This window comes from Centrocercus urophasianus, unplaced genomic scaffold (genome assembly GCF_019232065.1).
Source record: "Centrocercus urophasianus isolate 14NV4802_14NV808 unplaced genomic scaffold, USGS_Curo_1.0 seq_12, whole genome shotgun sequence".
Classification (NCBI taxonomy): domain Eukaryota; kingdom Metazoa; phylum Chordata; class Aves; order Galliformes; family Phasianidae; genus Centrocercus; species Centrocercus urophasianus.
Genome location: NW_024884364.1, coordinates 29,143,794 through 29,158,072, shown reverse-complemented (window position 1 = coordinate 29,158,072; position 14,279 = coordinate 29,143,794). Strand labels below are relative to the sequence as shown.

Below are 14,279 nucleotides of genomic sequence, written 5' to 3'. Positions count from 1 at the left end.
AGCTTATAACCTGATGTTCCCTAATAACAGCACACAACACATCTGTATTTATGCTTGCTCACCTGGTAATTTCTTTTCCAGTTGCTGCTGTTCTTCTTCTAATGCTGGTTCTTCTGGTAACCTTTGGTCTACAGATACTGAACTTACAGCAGATACGCCACTACCAGAGCGTACTCTTCTGTCAATAAAAGGATAATTCCAAGTTGCTTAAAAGAACCTACGCCTACCAAATTTACTGATTATTTAATGATGGAATCATAAATTAAATGCAATGATGTAATGGTTAGTGACATTTAATTCTCATTGCCTGAAGTATTTTACTCTGCAGTTGTCATTATGATAACAATACTGTCCAGAGTACCAACAGCACACACTGGTGATCTAAGCATCAAGTAGCCTACAGATGCATTTAACTCTAAGATCTTTTAATTATGACCAGTCTGAAGCTGGGGAAATAGTGAATTTAACTATAATGAAAGTTGCAAAGACAGAAAAAGCTTACTATAGTCAAACTGAAAGCAGGGCACCACACAGAAGAAATAAAAAATTATCATCTTCAAGACTATACTTTAAGAGCATGAAGCTGTGACTGCATGTAAACATTTCCTTCCATTTCTGCAACTTGTCTTCCCACCCGTTTCTCCACCAAAAAAAATTGAAATAGAGAAAGAGAAGTACTGATTCAGCATTACTATTCACAAATAAAACTTTAAAAAACAATAATAATAAAAAAGAATTTGCTACAGTGAAAAATTAGGGCACATTTTAACTTCTAAAACATTCTAACACATACAGAAGTATAAGGTTTAACTAAAAACCTTTAAGTCCATGTTGCCAGGCTGAGTCAGCAAAACACTGACAAAAACTGTACTCTCACAAGGATATTTTTGTGACAGGGCTTTTTTCCACTATTCAGCACTTCTAATAAACACACACACACACACAAAAAAAAAAAAAAAAAAAAAGGTAGACAAGCATTTCCCAATGAGAAGGCATTGTCTGCCATCTATGCAGCACAAAACCAAGAAGGGCTCTATTTTCCAATATCTTGCTTTTCACACTCACAGGACAGCTTTCCCACATGAAACAAAAATTGGTGAACAAGATTCCAGAATTATAACTAGTTACCTAAATGAAGGTGGAATATATTCTGGAGGCAGTACAGGTGGCAGTGGCTGACCAGACATAGCTACATCAATTAAGTGCATAGCCAGAATAAACTCTTCAGCTGTAAGCTTTCCATCTTGATCAATATCTGAAAGATTCCTTTTTAAAGAAAAGATACAGTGTAAGTAAATTATTAAAGATACAAAATCACTGTTAAAAAGTACAACTTTGAATATTCAGTTCCAAATTCATTTTTTTTCCATTATTTTTTCACACTTTTGTTGTTTTTTTTTTTTAAACGAATGAAAAGTGAAATCCAAATGCATCATAATTTTCCACATTTCTCTTGTATATTTTCCCTGGAACTATCCATACAGTCATGACTTCCACTTTATTTGAATGCTGCCAGTACTATAAGCTATGTAGGTAATGTTAATCAACGGGGTATTCTTGGACACCTTGTGAATATCCACTGTGCAATATAATTAAAAAAAATGAATGGTTCAGACGTTTGATAGAATTTTTGGTTTGTTTTTGGTCTGTTTTACATCTTCCATGAAGACTCTCACCTTGCATATCTGAGAGCATATCTGCATTAAAATCAAAACCATTAACACTGTAACCTTGAAAAGCACAAAAACATTTTATCATTACGCACATGCAAGAAAAAATGGATGGCCTAAATCCAGTGCTTCAAAAAATTCATGAAATCTCCAACACCACCTTCATATGAAGGAGATTTTTGACAAAACTTAACAGTCTAAACATCAGCTTCTTTTTTCTCCGTCATGCCTGTGACTCAAACCAGAACAGGAAAATCCCCCATGATGCTGTGAAAAATCTAAGGTGAGCAATTGATATATTTTTTTAATGTGTTAAGGTACAGGACTTTGGTCATGGAATTCAAATTTGGAAAGTTATCATAGCCTCATCTGACCTATGCTTATTAGTGGTAATCAGACTGGGGCACAGGAACAAGATAACAGAATGAAAATTTAGCATGTAAGGATATAAATTTGACACACTAACAGTTTGAGTCCACATCCTTGTCCCCCCCAAAACTGAAACAGCAGCTTCAGAACAGCTGCGTTCTGCACATCAGTACTTTACCTTGTGTGCCTATGAGACAGCAAATCAACTCCCAAAACAAATTGAAGCCAACCTCAATACAGACTGAAAACTCTTGCCCCAGGGAGCAGTAACAGTGGTTTCAGTGACAGAATAAATTCGGGAAAGACAGCAATACATAGGCCAGAAAAAGCTGTAAAGTCTATTCCTTATCTCAATAGACCAGGCAATTTTGAATGTCAAAAATTACTGCTATGATATGTTTAGAACTTCTGGATTCCCCATGCAACCAACTCAAGCACTGGCAACAAGCACAGAACTTTCTGGCTGACCGGGATGATTGGGTCGCTATTTTTTTCTCATAGGAGCCTTGTTAGGAAACAAAGAAGAGGGTGCTTTTTAAAGATACAACGAAAACACCACTGCTTAGAAAAGAAAGCTACAGTACTGTGACATTATATTACAGTTACAACAGAGTTGACATCCTCACACAACAGAAGTCAAATGGATTATTTTGTTGACAGTGTTTTTTTGAGGAAAGACTGATAATTAAAGAGATCAACTAGAAACAACTTGTAGAGGGAAACTGGAAGTTAAAATCAGTATGAAAGTTATTTGAGAAATCACCACAGATAACCATAAATCAAGTGCTACTAATTAATAAAGTAGAAACATTACACATAGAGCAGACTTTCAAAGTGCGAAGGCAAAAAGAGACTAATCCATGTGACAGTAAAACCACAACAAATTTGGCAAATGAGAACTTGAAAGGAATAGAGAATCCAAAACAAACCCTCCTAACATCCACAATGATAAGTAATCCCGCATCTTTGCAAATAAGGCCCTAGAAACTCACATAAAAGGCAGAGAAGCCTCCAAAAAAGTATGGTTCTAGGTTAAGCTTTCTTTTGTACTAGCTGTGCAAATCTGTAACTTTCACTGGTGCTGTACCACATATGGCTGAGGATGTATAAGATAGGAATCTAAGCATTTGGTCTACCTGGAGTCCCTGTAACTGAAATCCAACATACAAAGAATCTGTGTGAATAGTGCAAAATACACTCTTTTTTGGTTAGGAGGAATAATCTAACATAGGCAAAGCAGCGCAGGTTTTGTTTTATAAAGTTATATACTAAAAAGAGAAGAATATAATGATAGAGAGAGTTTGAAAATCGGGGAAGACAATACAGGAGAGGACAGAGGTTTAAGTAGAATTTCCAGTTTGGTAGAAATTGTTAGATTTATCTTTACCATATCGTAGCCAGCTGAGCCTGGGGTAAACTTGACTGCATAAGAATAGTTCTTGCTTGCGGACCTAACAAATTAAAACAAGGGTTAATAAACAAATAAGCAATTTTCTCCTTTTCTTGTTTTACCAAGAAGTTAATGCACAAGCAGAAGTTAGATCTGAACAGGTAATACCAAAGTGATGTTACCAGCATGAACAGGCTTACACATACTACTATTCCCATGTCCCTCAAGAAGAAAGTATTTAAAAATGTATAACACTTCCTTCATAACAGTCAGTCAGACAAAAAAAAAAAACAAAAAACAAGAAAAACCAACAACAACAACCAAACACCTCTTTGCCACAAAAGATGTTCACAGAACTAGTAAATCTAAGTCAGTGCATCGTTCAATTTTACTTCTGAAACCGGGTAGGAACCCCTACCAGCAGATACATCAAACATTGGAAATGGCTGCAGAAGTTTTCACAAAGCCCACTATATCTTTATTTCCCAGTGCCAACTTATTTTTACAGAAAATTCAGGAAAGAAAGAAAAAAAAGGATCCCAACTATAATGAGCACTTGCTCCCAAGGACCGTTGAGCGGCTGGAAAATTTTAGCTGAAAAATATTGATGGTAATAACATAGAGATGAAAGTTTCTTTACTATCTGAACAGCATTTAGCATGCTGTTACAATTGTCTCCAAAAAAGGAGACAACATTAACTGTTTCAATACCTGTTAAGTGTCCACTCATTGTTTTATCGTGGCTATTGAACAGCTGTCTGTATTTCAGTCTTGATGACTGAGGTACTGCCCACTCTGCCACAGGAGGCACACTAGAATGAGAAAATGGATAGGGAAGATAGGAAAAATATTTTGTTACATTTAATTGCACGAAGTGACAAATACAAGAGGATGAAGTGCTGCGAAGAGGTCAAGTTTCATGCCTGTACTGCTTGTTTTCACAAACATCCCTTTCTATTCCTGAAACTACAAAAGTTTTGACTTCTTGTTTGAAAACACTGTCATGACTCAGCGTCTTAGATGGTTTTTAGAAAAGATAAATGACAGGCCTAAGATCTTTACTTTTTTCTTTACTAGAAGAGAAGTTCAGTGACCTCAACAGTTCAGAGGAGCTAAAAAATTTTACTGAAACGTATGATAGGAAATGCTTTACCACAGTCAGTGGAAGTAATATCTCATTTTACTCTGTCTTTAACTACTTGTCTTAGCCAAATAATACGTAAGCTGATTAAGGAAAACAAATGCGAAATCTACTAAAAACATTAAAAAGTGTGAAAGAAATACACTTAAAAGCAATCAGATTTTTTCTTTACAGAACTCAACATACAAATGCAATACTTCTAATTCAGCTGCATAGTAGGCTGAGTGCTGTTATTTGTAGCTATAATTTCCCATGCTTGAAGGCTGACAAGTCTTCCTACTGCAAACCAATACGTGTAGTTTTTCTGTTTTTAGGCACATTAAAACTTTTTCCTTTTTTTTTAAAGTTAGAAAAAAAAAACAAAAAAAGTGGATTATATTATATGTCTGAAAGCATACCAAATTACAAAGAAAAAACTGAAGCAAACCCACTGAATCCCTTTCTCCTGGTCCAATGAGTAAGACCTTTCAAAATTGAGCTGAGGATTACGTGAACAAGCTACTAATTGACTTCATATCCTATTTTCACATGACAAGAGCCCAAAAATGCTAATACCTCTATTTCTACTCCTCCAGAAGCTTTAATGTTCTCTTTCCTGAGAGCAAAACAAAAAGAAGCTGCTTTTTTTTTCTTAAATAATGAATATAAAAGTTGAAACTTCATATAAATAATATATACATTTATCCATGTGAATTCCTCTCTCACCAGCTTTGCTAGATGTGGAGTTTCTACACACAGTAAGTCTACTTTTGTTTTATGCATGCATGTAACTTGATCTGTGATGTAATGTTACTGTGCTGTTAAAAACCCAAACTTTCCTTCCTGGATACTCCAATGGTAGTAAAAGAAATGCTGAAGGACAAAAGAGTGGTCTTACATATGCCAAATCCCACGTATGCCAAGAGTTTACTGATGGTAGGCTAATAAAAGCACCATAAGAAGAATCTTGAAATTCACCATTCTCCAAATCAAAACTAAATCGCAGCTAGAAAAAAGCCACCTCTTCAACTTCTAATTCCAATTTAATGGATTGAACTCTTCCAATAATGAATATTTTGGCAAAATTACCATCTTAACTCTTCTGAAGAAACTGAAGAAATTCCACATTATTAGATACATTTTCTACAGATGACAATATATTTTGCCTAACCATACTTTCTTCTAGGCCTTGAAATACATTTAAAGTTCTTCAGGTGATTTTTAATGAGAAGTTTTTGAGTACATATAACAAATAGTGAAGTTCATTTAAAATATAAGAAGCATTGAATATATTTCTTTTAAAAAGCAATCCTATACTTGCTAATTTTAAAGAATTTTACTTATTTTTCCATGCTAAAATGAGGAGTGCAGTAGTGAACAGAGCAAAGTATGCTTACAGAATCAAATGCTTTTCTAAAAACTAAGTTTTCAAGAGCTTGCAAATAGTATCAACACATACTGTAACAGCTTATTACATTTTAATGGTTCAGTACTCACGCAGCATTCTTTGAAAAACCACAGCATGCTACAAAATCCTGAAGTAGTATCTCAAGGGGAATCAATTTCTACAAGTATTTTTTTTTCAGAGAATAGTTTTGTTAAAGAGAAACAGTTCTTTTAACTATGAGGAAAAAGACACACATCCACTCACTCTACATCAACTTACCTAGCCACATCAAACGATTGTGCCTTTTGCAGTTTTGTGTTCAGCTGTGATCCTGGACCAGATCTACTAAAGGAAGAACTCTTTGGCAATGTGGCTGTAAAATAAGGCATCACCCCTATTTAGTACAAGCTTTTTAAAGTGTGTAATTTCAATGACATTCCTTTAGTTCCTAATGTCAAAAAAAAGCATTATGGTTCTTTTGATAGTGCGACTTTAAAAATACTAAGAGAAATAAACAGTGTCTAACAGAATAGTGAAAAAGCATAGGTGCTTTTCTCATGTTTTCTCACATTTGTATTTTTATGTATACACTCTGGATAACAAATTATATTAGAATTAATGATAGAACTTATATGTATTTCACTACTTTAAAATAATACCAAGAAACAGCAGTACTTCAGTTATAAATAGGGAGCAGAGGTCCAATTTCTAGTCAACAGTTTACAGGCAAACTTGATTTATCACACCATTGCTCAATGTGACTGACTGCTACAGCACTCCATGTCCCACATGCCTTGTTTTTAACTTTCATACATGTCTGCTAAACAATTACATTGGGCTAAATCAAATTACAGTCCTTAACCCAAATCATTCTTTAAAGTAACTTAGAATGGCTAATTTCATGTATGCTTTCCCCTGGATTTAAAGAAAATGGCAAAACGATTTGTTAAAAGCAAGATTGTACACAGAGGTTCAGTATGTAGCATACCAGGATGAGCAAAAGCAGGCAGAGGCTGTATAACAGCAGGAGCTCCATTAGCCAGGGGAGGCACTGCTGCTGCAGGAACAGAAGATACTAATGGCGGAGACATTCCTACTACTGGAATAGATGCCATTGGCACTGGGGCAACACTTGTAAGAGATGGCATGCTGGCAATGCCCCCAATACCTATGGGGGAGAAAAGGAGACATTTTTTTTCTAATTTGGAGACTCTCAACATGGTGTAAAAATTTAATGTCAGCCTGCACTCCAGGAAGTAAACACAGGATTAAACAGTGAATTGAAATGGAAACTTTCACACACTCTTACAATCCGCTGCACCATTAGCATGGCAGGGGAACATAAAACAATGTAGAGGGAACAAAATACCATTTTATAATGTAAGCATTTAAGATCACACTGAATGTAACACTGACAAAAAGAAATTAATTAGCATTTGCTGAAGAAAACAACTGTTTGCCTTGAACTAAAGGAAGTACTGTCAAGTTGCAGTGAATAATGAACCCAAAGTCCACGTTTAGCCACAGCAGAAAGGAACAAGCTCTGGGATAACTGCTTGCAGACTATTGTGAAGATGAAACACTGCAAAGCTAATCAGATAAAGCATAGTAATGAGGTATTTTAGGTGTAAGCACAGCTGTATGGATAACAAGGAGGTTAAGGAGGTCCAGTCATGCCAATGGGAAGAATGAGGATGCATGCAAGCAGCTGAGTTTATAGTAAATAACAAAAAAGAAAATCATGGATTTTGCTGGATTTCTTGGAGAGCTGATTTTATTACACCTTTTCTTACTTAGAGCAGCATTTGTTTTGTTCAATTTCACTTATTTCTTAGTCAGTAATCAAAACTGTAAAATTATGGAAGTGATAACTTAGCAAATAGGACTTTTCTTAAAGCTAGTAATTCTCAGGCATCCTTCAACTACAGTCTACAATGACTGAATCACAAAGATAAAGAACCTCTAATTATGGCAAAATATCAAGGTATAAAACATGAGGTTCAGCTTCATTTAGATATTTCCAACATAGAACTGCAGAATCATTTCTGTGATTGGAAAAGACCTTCAAGACCATCGAGTCCAACCCTCAGCTGAACCTACAAAATCCCATCTCTAAACCACATCCCTTAGTGCCACATCCATAGTTTCTAGAACACAACCAGAGATGGGGACTCCTGGGCAGCCTGTTCCAGTGTTTGACCATCCTCTTTAGAAAGAAATTCTTTCTGACATCCAATCTAAGCCTCCCCTCATAAAACTTACGATTATTTTCTCATGTGATACCACTTGTCACCTGAGAAAAGAGATTAACATCTTCTCACTGCCACCTCCTTTCAGGTAGTTCCATTTGGAACATACAGGGAACGGTCAAAGACCTGAAGCAAACAGGACCTCAGCTTATTTTATACAGCATAGTTGGGTGTTCAAAGTTCACTAACATTTTTCTTTTAGCATGTGCATGCAAGTGAAAGCATTTGTTTTTGAGTCCAAGCGTTGTTTCAGACACAGCAAAATGAAAATCAAATTATAGTTAGGTTGCTACAATACAAGCTAACTAGATAGACAACAAAGAGCTTACCAAACCCTGGTGCACCAGACAGAGCAATAGGTGGCTGCTTCATGACAGGAGGCAGCGCAGATGGGAGTTGATAGCCTTGTAGTTTTAATTTGATAAGTTTCATAGCTATTGAAAACTCCAGCTGATCCATCCTTCCATCATTGTTCATGTCAGCTAAAGCCCTATAAAATACACAGTTTTCACAGTTAGATTCTTAAATTATTATCTTCGGGACTGACCTAGAATCATGCACATACAGACCTGTATATTCAAGACTAACTAAAATTCACTCATAAATAATTATGCCAGGGTAAAAACAGTTATCAAACAAGACATTGTTTAAACCAAGAGCTTCTTGATTTCTTTCTTGGATTGATTACTGAGTAGTTTTAAAGTCACTTTTGAACTCCTGGAGGAATTACAACAAAGCGAATGGAGAGAAAGGATTAATGTAGCCGTACAAAAACTTTTCAAAATCACACAAAACTAAATGGCACTACAAACAGAACCACAGACAATCATACGACTGAGTCTGCAAATTAGTACTTCAGCTAAACTTACAACAAAACGTTCTTTGAATTTGTGCATTTTACTAAACACCATTATGTGTACAAACAGTTTTCCACATAAAAGATAGTACAAAAGATAAAACATAGAGACTAGGTGTTGTGTAGGCTTTCATTCAGCGCAGTCCGACTTAAACTGTCTTGTTTTGTGTTTTCATTCCATGGTTAAGAAAGCAGAGCTCAGCATGGAATAGGAGTGAGGGGAGAGGGAGAAGAAGGAAGAATGTGAGCTCCTGCAGTTGCAAACAAAAAAAAAAAACCCCAAGAAAACACAGTAAATGCATATTAATGATGTAATCAGATGTAAGCTTAAATTTTCAAATTACGCTAATTTTTTGCACTTATTTGAAGAATGAAGTACACATTTTAAGTTCACACATACATTTACAAGTCATGGATGCTAAGCACCTGGGCAGCTTAGCTAAACAAAGATTTTTATTTCTAGATCAAATCTCCATCAACAAAAGTTTTCATACATGTATGTCAAAAGTTATTAAAACAGTACTGCAATAAACTGACAGTTATTTATAATTGATATTTAAACAAGTAGGTAGTCTAGTAAACACAGTGGCACAGCATTTGAAGTAATGAAAGCCCTCCCAGTCCATGTCAAAAAGAAAAGAAACCTAGGATCTCAGCAGATCAACCACATATCTTAAGTGTTTACCCTTGTTTAGAGCGCCAGTAGCACTTTGTGAAAACCAGATAAGCTAATACTTTCAAGACATTTTCACCATTGTAGCAACCTTCTGACCATAGTGGAGTAAAATAAAGTAAAACTACCAAGAATCTGCCAGCATTATTTAAAGATGAAAGTCTTAAGAGTGAACTGAAAGAGATGGTGGGACTTACAGTCACAAAGAGAAGTGTGCATTACACCACACCCTCTAAAATACTGAATTAATCCATACATTCCATTCAAGAACAAGTTTTGGCTGTGTGAATATCTAAATGTTGTCTTCTGAAGCTCTGTATCACAGTGAAGTTTAATTTACATATCAAAGCTGTCTGCTTTACAGTAACTTCAAACTTTGCTTTAATTCCACTTAGCTTTCGAAAGCCCAAATTTGTAGTCAAAATTGGTTCTGGGATCCACACAGCATAATGCAATTTGGATTCAAGTTTCACACCTTAGTATGTGATTCATTTCACTAATATTCAGTTAAAAGTAGCTTAATGCAGTAGTCAGACTTCATGTCTAGTAGTCCAACCAGCAAAAGGAAAAGACAAAACTAGCACGGCAAAACTGGACCAAGAGATGTACAGCTTTGGAATGAGTATCTGTTCCTTGCAGAGCACCATGCTCTGAAGTTTCAGCGTCTGACCACACCTCCACAAAGAGCAAATAAAATATTGGTACCACCTGAAGCAATGGGCTGGCTAAAGTAAAACAGAAATGTAATGCTTTCGTTTTCATGCACTTGCAGAAATGAGTGAGAGAACCCTAGTGAAGGCAGAGGAAACCTCTCTCCTAGGAGTGGCAAGGTTAGACTGCAGTAATAGTAAATAATGAATGTGACCATAACTCGGGCTTATAACGAACAGGATTTCTCAGGATATTTTAATTTGCTTCCTCACATACATTTTTCTTTTCAGACCCAAAGAAGTTCATATACATTCGTTACCACCTATGAACAGTGATGTCAGATTTCTAAAAGTCTCACTTGGGAGAAAAATATACCGCAAGTCTTACAAGCCTGAAATATTCACAGGTGAAGAAGAAGAAAGTTACGTGGAGAGTGGGAATGTCAGAAACTTAATTGCTAAATTTATTTTCTGAGGTGCTCTCTTCTGTGGGTTTTGTATTAGAAATTAAACCAACATACAGTAAACAAACAGGGTAAAATAACTTCATTAGAAAATAAAGTGTTAAAAAAAACAATGGAAGCTAGGAGAAGACAATTAGTTTCATTTAATTGATGCTTACAAGCAGACAAAACACATTTCTGAAGGCAACTAAAGAAAACACAAAAATATCAGTAGGGAAAATGTGTGTTTTTTTAATGAAAGTTTAGTTCAGTGATTGCTTAGTCATTTTCCTGTCGGATGCCTAGTGGAAAAGGGAGAACAAAAGCAGGTTTATATAGGTAGAGGACACGCAGATGTTCATACAATGTCAGAGAGAGTCTGGAGAAACCTATTCTAGCAGATTTTTGACTGCACTCCAATTAGCCAGGAGTCCTCCCAAAGGAGACACCTTCCTCAACACATGGAGGAGTCAGCCAGCTCCACTGGGACCAACTAGCACTGACAACTCAAACTAATAGTTTCAATGCTCCTTACATCTCTGCATTTAAGCAAAGATTTATTTACAATTTTCTTATTTTTTCAACTTAAGTGCCTTCTACAAACATGCAAACAAAACAAAAACTGATTTATACAAGTGAAGGCCTTTCATCACTGAAGCAAAGGCATGGTGAAATACAAGGCCATGAAAATGCATAAGAGTAATAAGTTCTACTGTAGGCAACCTCAATTCTACAGACACTACCTATTGTAAGAACACGTAAGCCCTTGCATTCAACGTGAGAAAACATTAACTGACCAGTATTAAGACACTTTAACATGCACCAGTCTTACTGCTGGTTCAGCTCACTTACTCTGCATCAGTGACTTTGTTAGTTAATTGAAGACTATGAATTTCAGTGGAAAAAAAAATAAAGTATATGCCACAAAATTTACACCAGTTTTTACAGCTTGTTAACAAAATCTGCTTTTTTCTGGCAAAATCTTTAGTGAATACACAGGACAAAGTTCCATTTCTAATGATTGAATCTAGTTGTCCTACTGTTAGATTACAGTGCTACTTTTGAATAAACATCACCTTCAAGGCAGCAAGTGGCTGACAGTAAACACTACCTAATTACACTGTTCTGCTTATAATGAAATTTGGAAGAATGTAATGCCCTTAAATTTGTTTCACTTAACGTCTGACCGGAAACCTGTGGAGAGCAGTAAAAGGATTAAACATTGACTAAATATTGATTGCATTTCATATACATGCCTGTGATAAAAAATACAGCAGGCTTCATCACAATGCTTGATTTCAGGTGCTGATCAGATTCTTTCCCTACAAATCTCTCCCTGCTTTTTTCTCTTCTGTTCTGCAGAACGCAGAAACAACTTGATTATTTCTGCACCTATAAAAGGCAGAAACTAAGCACGCACTCATTTTTTTTCCTTTCAAATGTGCTTATTATTAGGCTACAAAATATCTATCTCCATGAAATTAAGTTGTGAACTTGTGAAAGAAGCCTATGTCTGGGAAAAGTAGTGTCAACCAGTAGCTTTAGTTTGTCCCAAATAAAACAAATAACTCCAAATGAATGAAAGCAGCTGGCATTGATTATTTTCCTTCCCATTTAATTCAAGAGAGACAGGCTACACAGAAAATGCTTTTAAAGGCCACCACTCAGGACAGCTTTAGAAGAAAGCCAGATTATAACCTACTTAAAAACAGCTATCTTTCAAGCCATTGCGCTCTTGATTCAAAGCTTACTTAGAGGCTTCTTAGTACATTACCAGCTTGGCATACTACAAAGTTTATAAAGGACAGAATAGAACCATACTTGACAGACCATAATAATTCCATTAATTTGCTATACTGAGGACCCAGATTAAAATTAAAAGAAGATACACTCTTTGGAGGTGCATCTCAGAAAGCAGTTCCACCAACTGCAGAATATCCTCAAAGCAGCCCCTGAAGAAGACATTTAACTGATGCTTCAGCTAGCTGGTGTTTCTTGAAGTGTTTTTCCGTGATAGAAAAATGGCAGTTTTATTTAAAATTAAAACATAAGATAGCTACTGTCATTACACTGCTCACTAAAACAAAACTCTCTCTCAAGAGATAATATGTTTGGAAATTCACAGAGGGCTTGCTTTTTCTGCAGACAGCTGGCCAGTCACTCATTAGGCCAATCCCCTCCACAATTCCTTTCCCAGTTGTGTTTTTCTATATAGGAACTTCCACAGCCAACAAAACAGACAAAACTTTCTATTAGCATAGGCTTATTTACACATAGATACGATTCTATTATCTGCCACACAGATAGATAAGATTCCTTTACAAAACAAATACTACGCTCTTGTCTGCATCTGTTATTGATGTAATAAGCTGTATTCAAGTAAGTACAATCATTAAAAATAAGAAAATGCTTGCAACACTCAATATGCATACAATTCCACATTTCTAGGATCAGAAAAGTAATTTGAAGATTTGTATAAGTTGCTCAAATTCAGAACAGTAGCCTTAGGATACTGCTATTAACTTCTAGATTCACAAAGCATGTGTGCCACTTCCAAGTCTTAACTCTGGGAGTTAAAGCAAACAATGATCCACATTTTTCAGTGTGGTCTGGAACACACTGTGACATCCTTCGGCGACTGAAATGGACTTTGTGTCACTGAACAGTCTGACTGCTATTGTTTCTGTGGGACAGTATTAATACATGGGAGGTTACAAGCATTCACCGATTCATCAAAAGAGTTAAATAATTCAAGTGGTGGGAAAATAAGGATTTTCTTTTCTTTTTATTTTTTCTTTTTCTCTTTTTATTTTTCTTTACTTTTTTTTTTTAAGGATTCTTATTTTTATAACCACTATGAAAACACTGTCTTACTTGGTTACTCTAATTCCAACTGAGAATGCATACAAGTGATCTAGATTTTCACTTGGGTAATAACTTCTCTTAATTCAGAGATAATTGAAAAAAAGAAGAGATAGTGAAAAGGAGAGATATCTACATTGTTTTGTATGACTTACAAAGGCAGCATGAATAAGTTTTAGTTCAGCTTTATTTAAAAATTGTGCAAGTTCAGGTCTTGTCTCTATGACAACTACAGAACTAGTGGAATGATTCTCTCCCTCTCAAGAGACTGAAAAACTGAATAATTCAGAGAGGAAGAGATTTTTAAGTCAGACTATTTACAACTGTTTAGTTTTGTTAACACCTATTTAAAGCTCATGCCTATGGAATGATTTTGGAGAAAGGCTTTTTTGTTTAAGACAAAACTTCTTTTGCTTTTTAATTAAGAGGCAAGAGAAGTTCCACAGGGACATTTGAACTTCCACCGAGTCTCCCTGCAACTAAGGTAACCAGATCAGATTTGATATTTGTAAGACAAAAGTAATTCTAAACCAAAATAAACTATTTATTTAAAACCCATGTAAACTCAGCCCTTCTTTAAGGCATGCATATTTCCAAAGGAAATGTTTTT

At 35.6% G+C, this 14,279-nt stretch overlaps 1 protein-coding gene across 6 annotated transcripts in view; it reads right to left on the bottom strand.

Moving 5' to 3' along the window:
• The window catches only part of ITSN1 (intersectin 1), a 117,125-nt gene that overhangs the window by 68,201 nt on the left and 34,645 nt on the right, over positions 1-14,279 (bottom strand). For 5 of the 6 annotated variants that reach the window (XM_042809960.1, XM_042809963.1, XM_042809966.1 and 2 more), the window contains exons 5-11: positions 8,515-8,675; positions 6,925-7,104; positions 6,216-6,309; positions 4,141-4,241; positions 3,427-3,490; positions 1,129-1,266; positions 63-178 (exon numbers count right to left, since the gene is read on the bottom strand). In XM_042809960.1, the coding sequence (XP_042665894.1) occupies positions 63-178; positions 1,129-1,266; positions 3,427-3,490; positions 4,141-4,241; positions 6,216-6,309; positions 6,925-7,104; positions 8,515-8,675 (854 nt within the window). The remainder of the gene's footprint in view (positions 1-62; positions 179-1,128; positions 1,267-3,426; positions 3,491-4,140; positions 4,242-6,215; positions 6,310-6,924; positions 7,105-8,514; positions 8,676-14,279) is intronic. The other variant, XM_042809965.1, reaches the window with a different exon arrangement.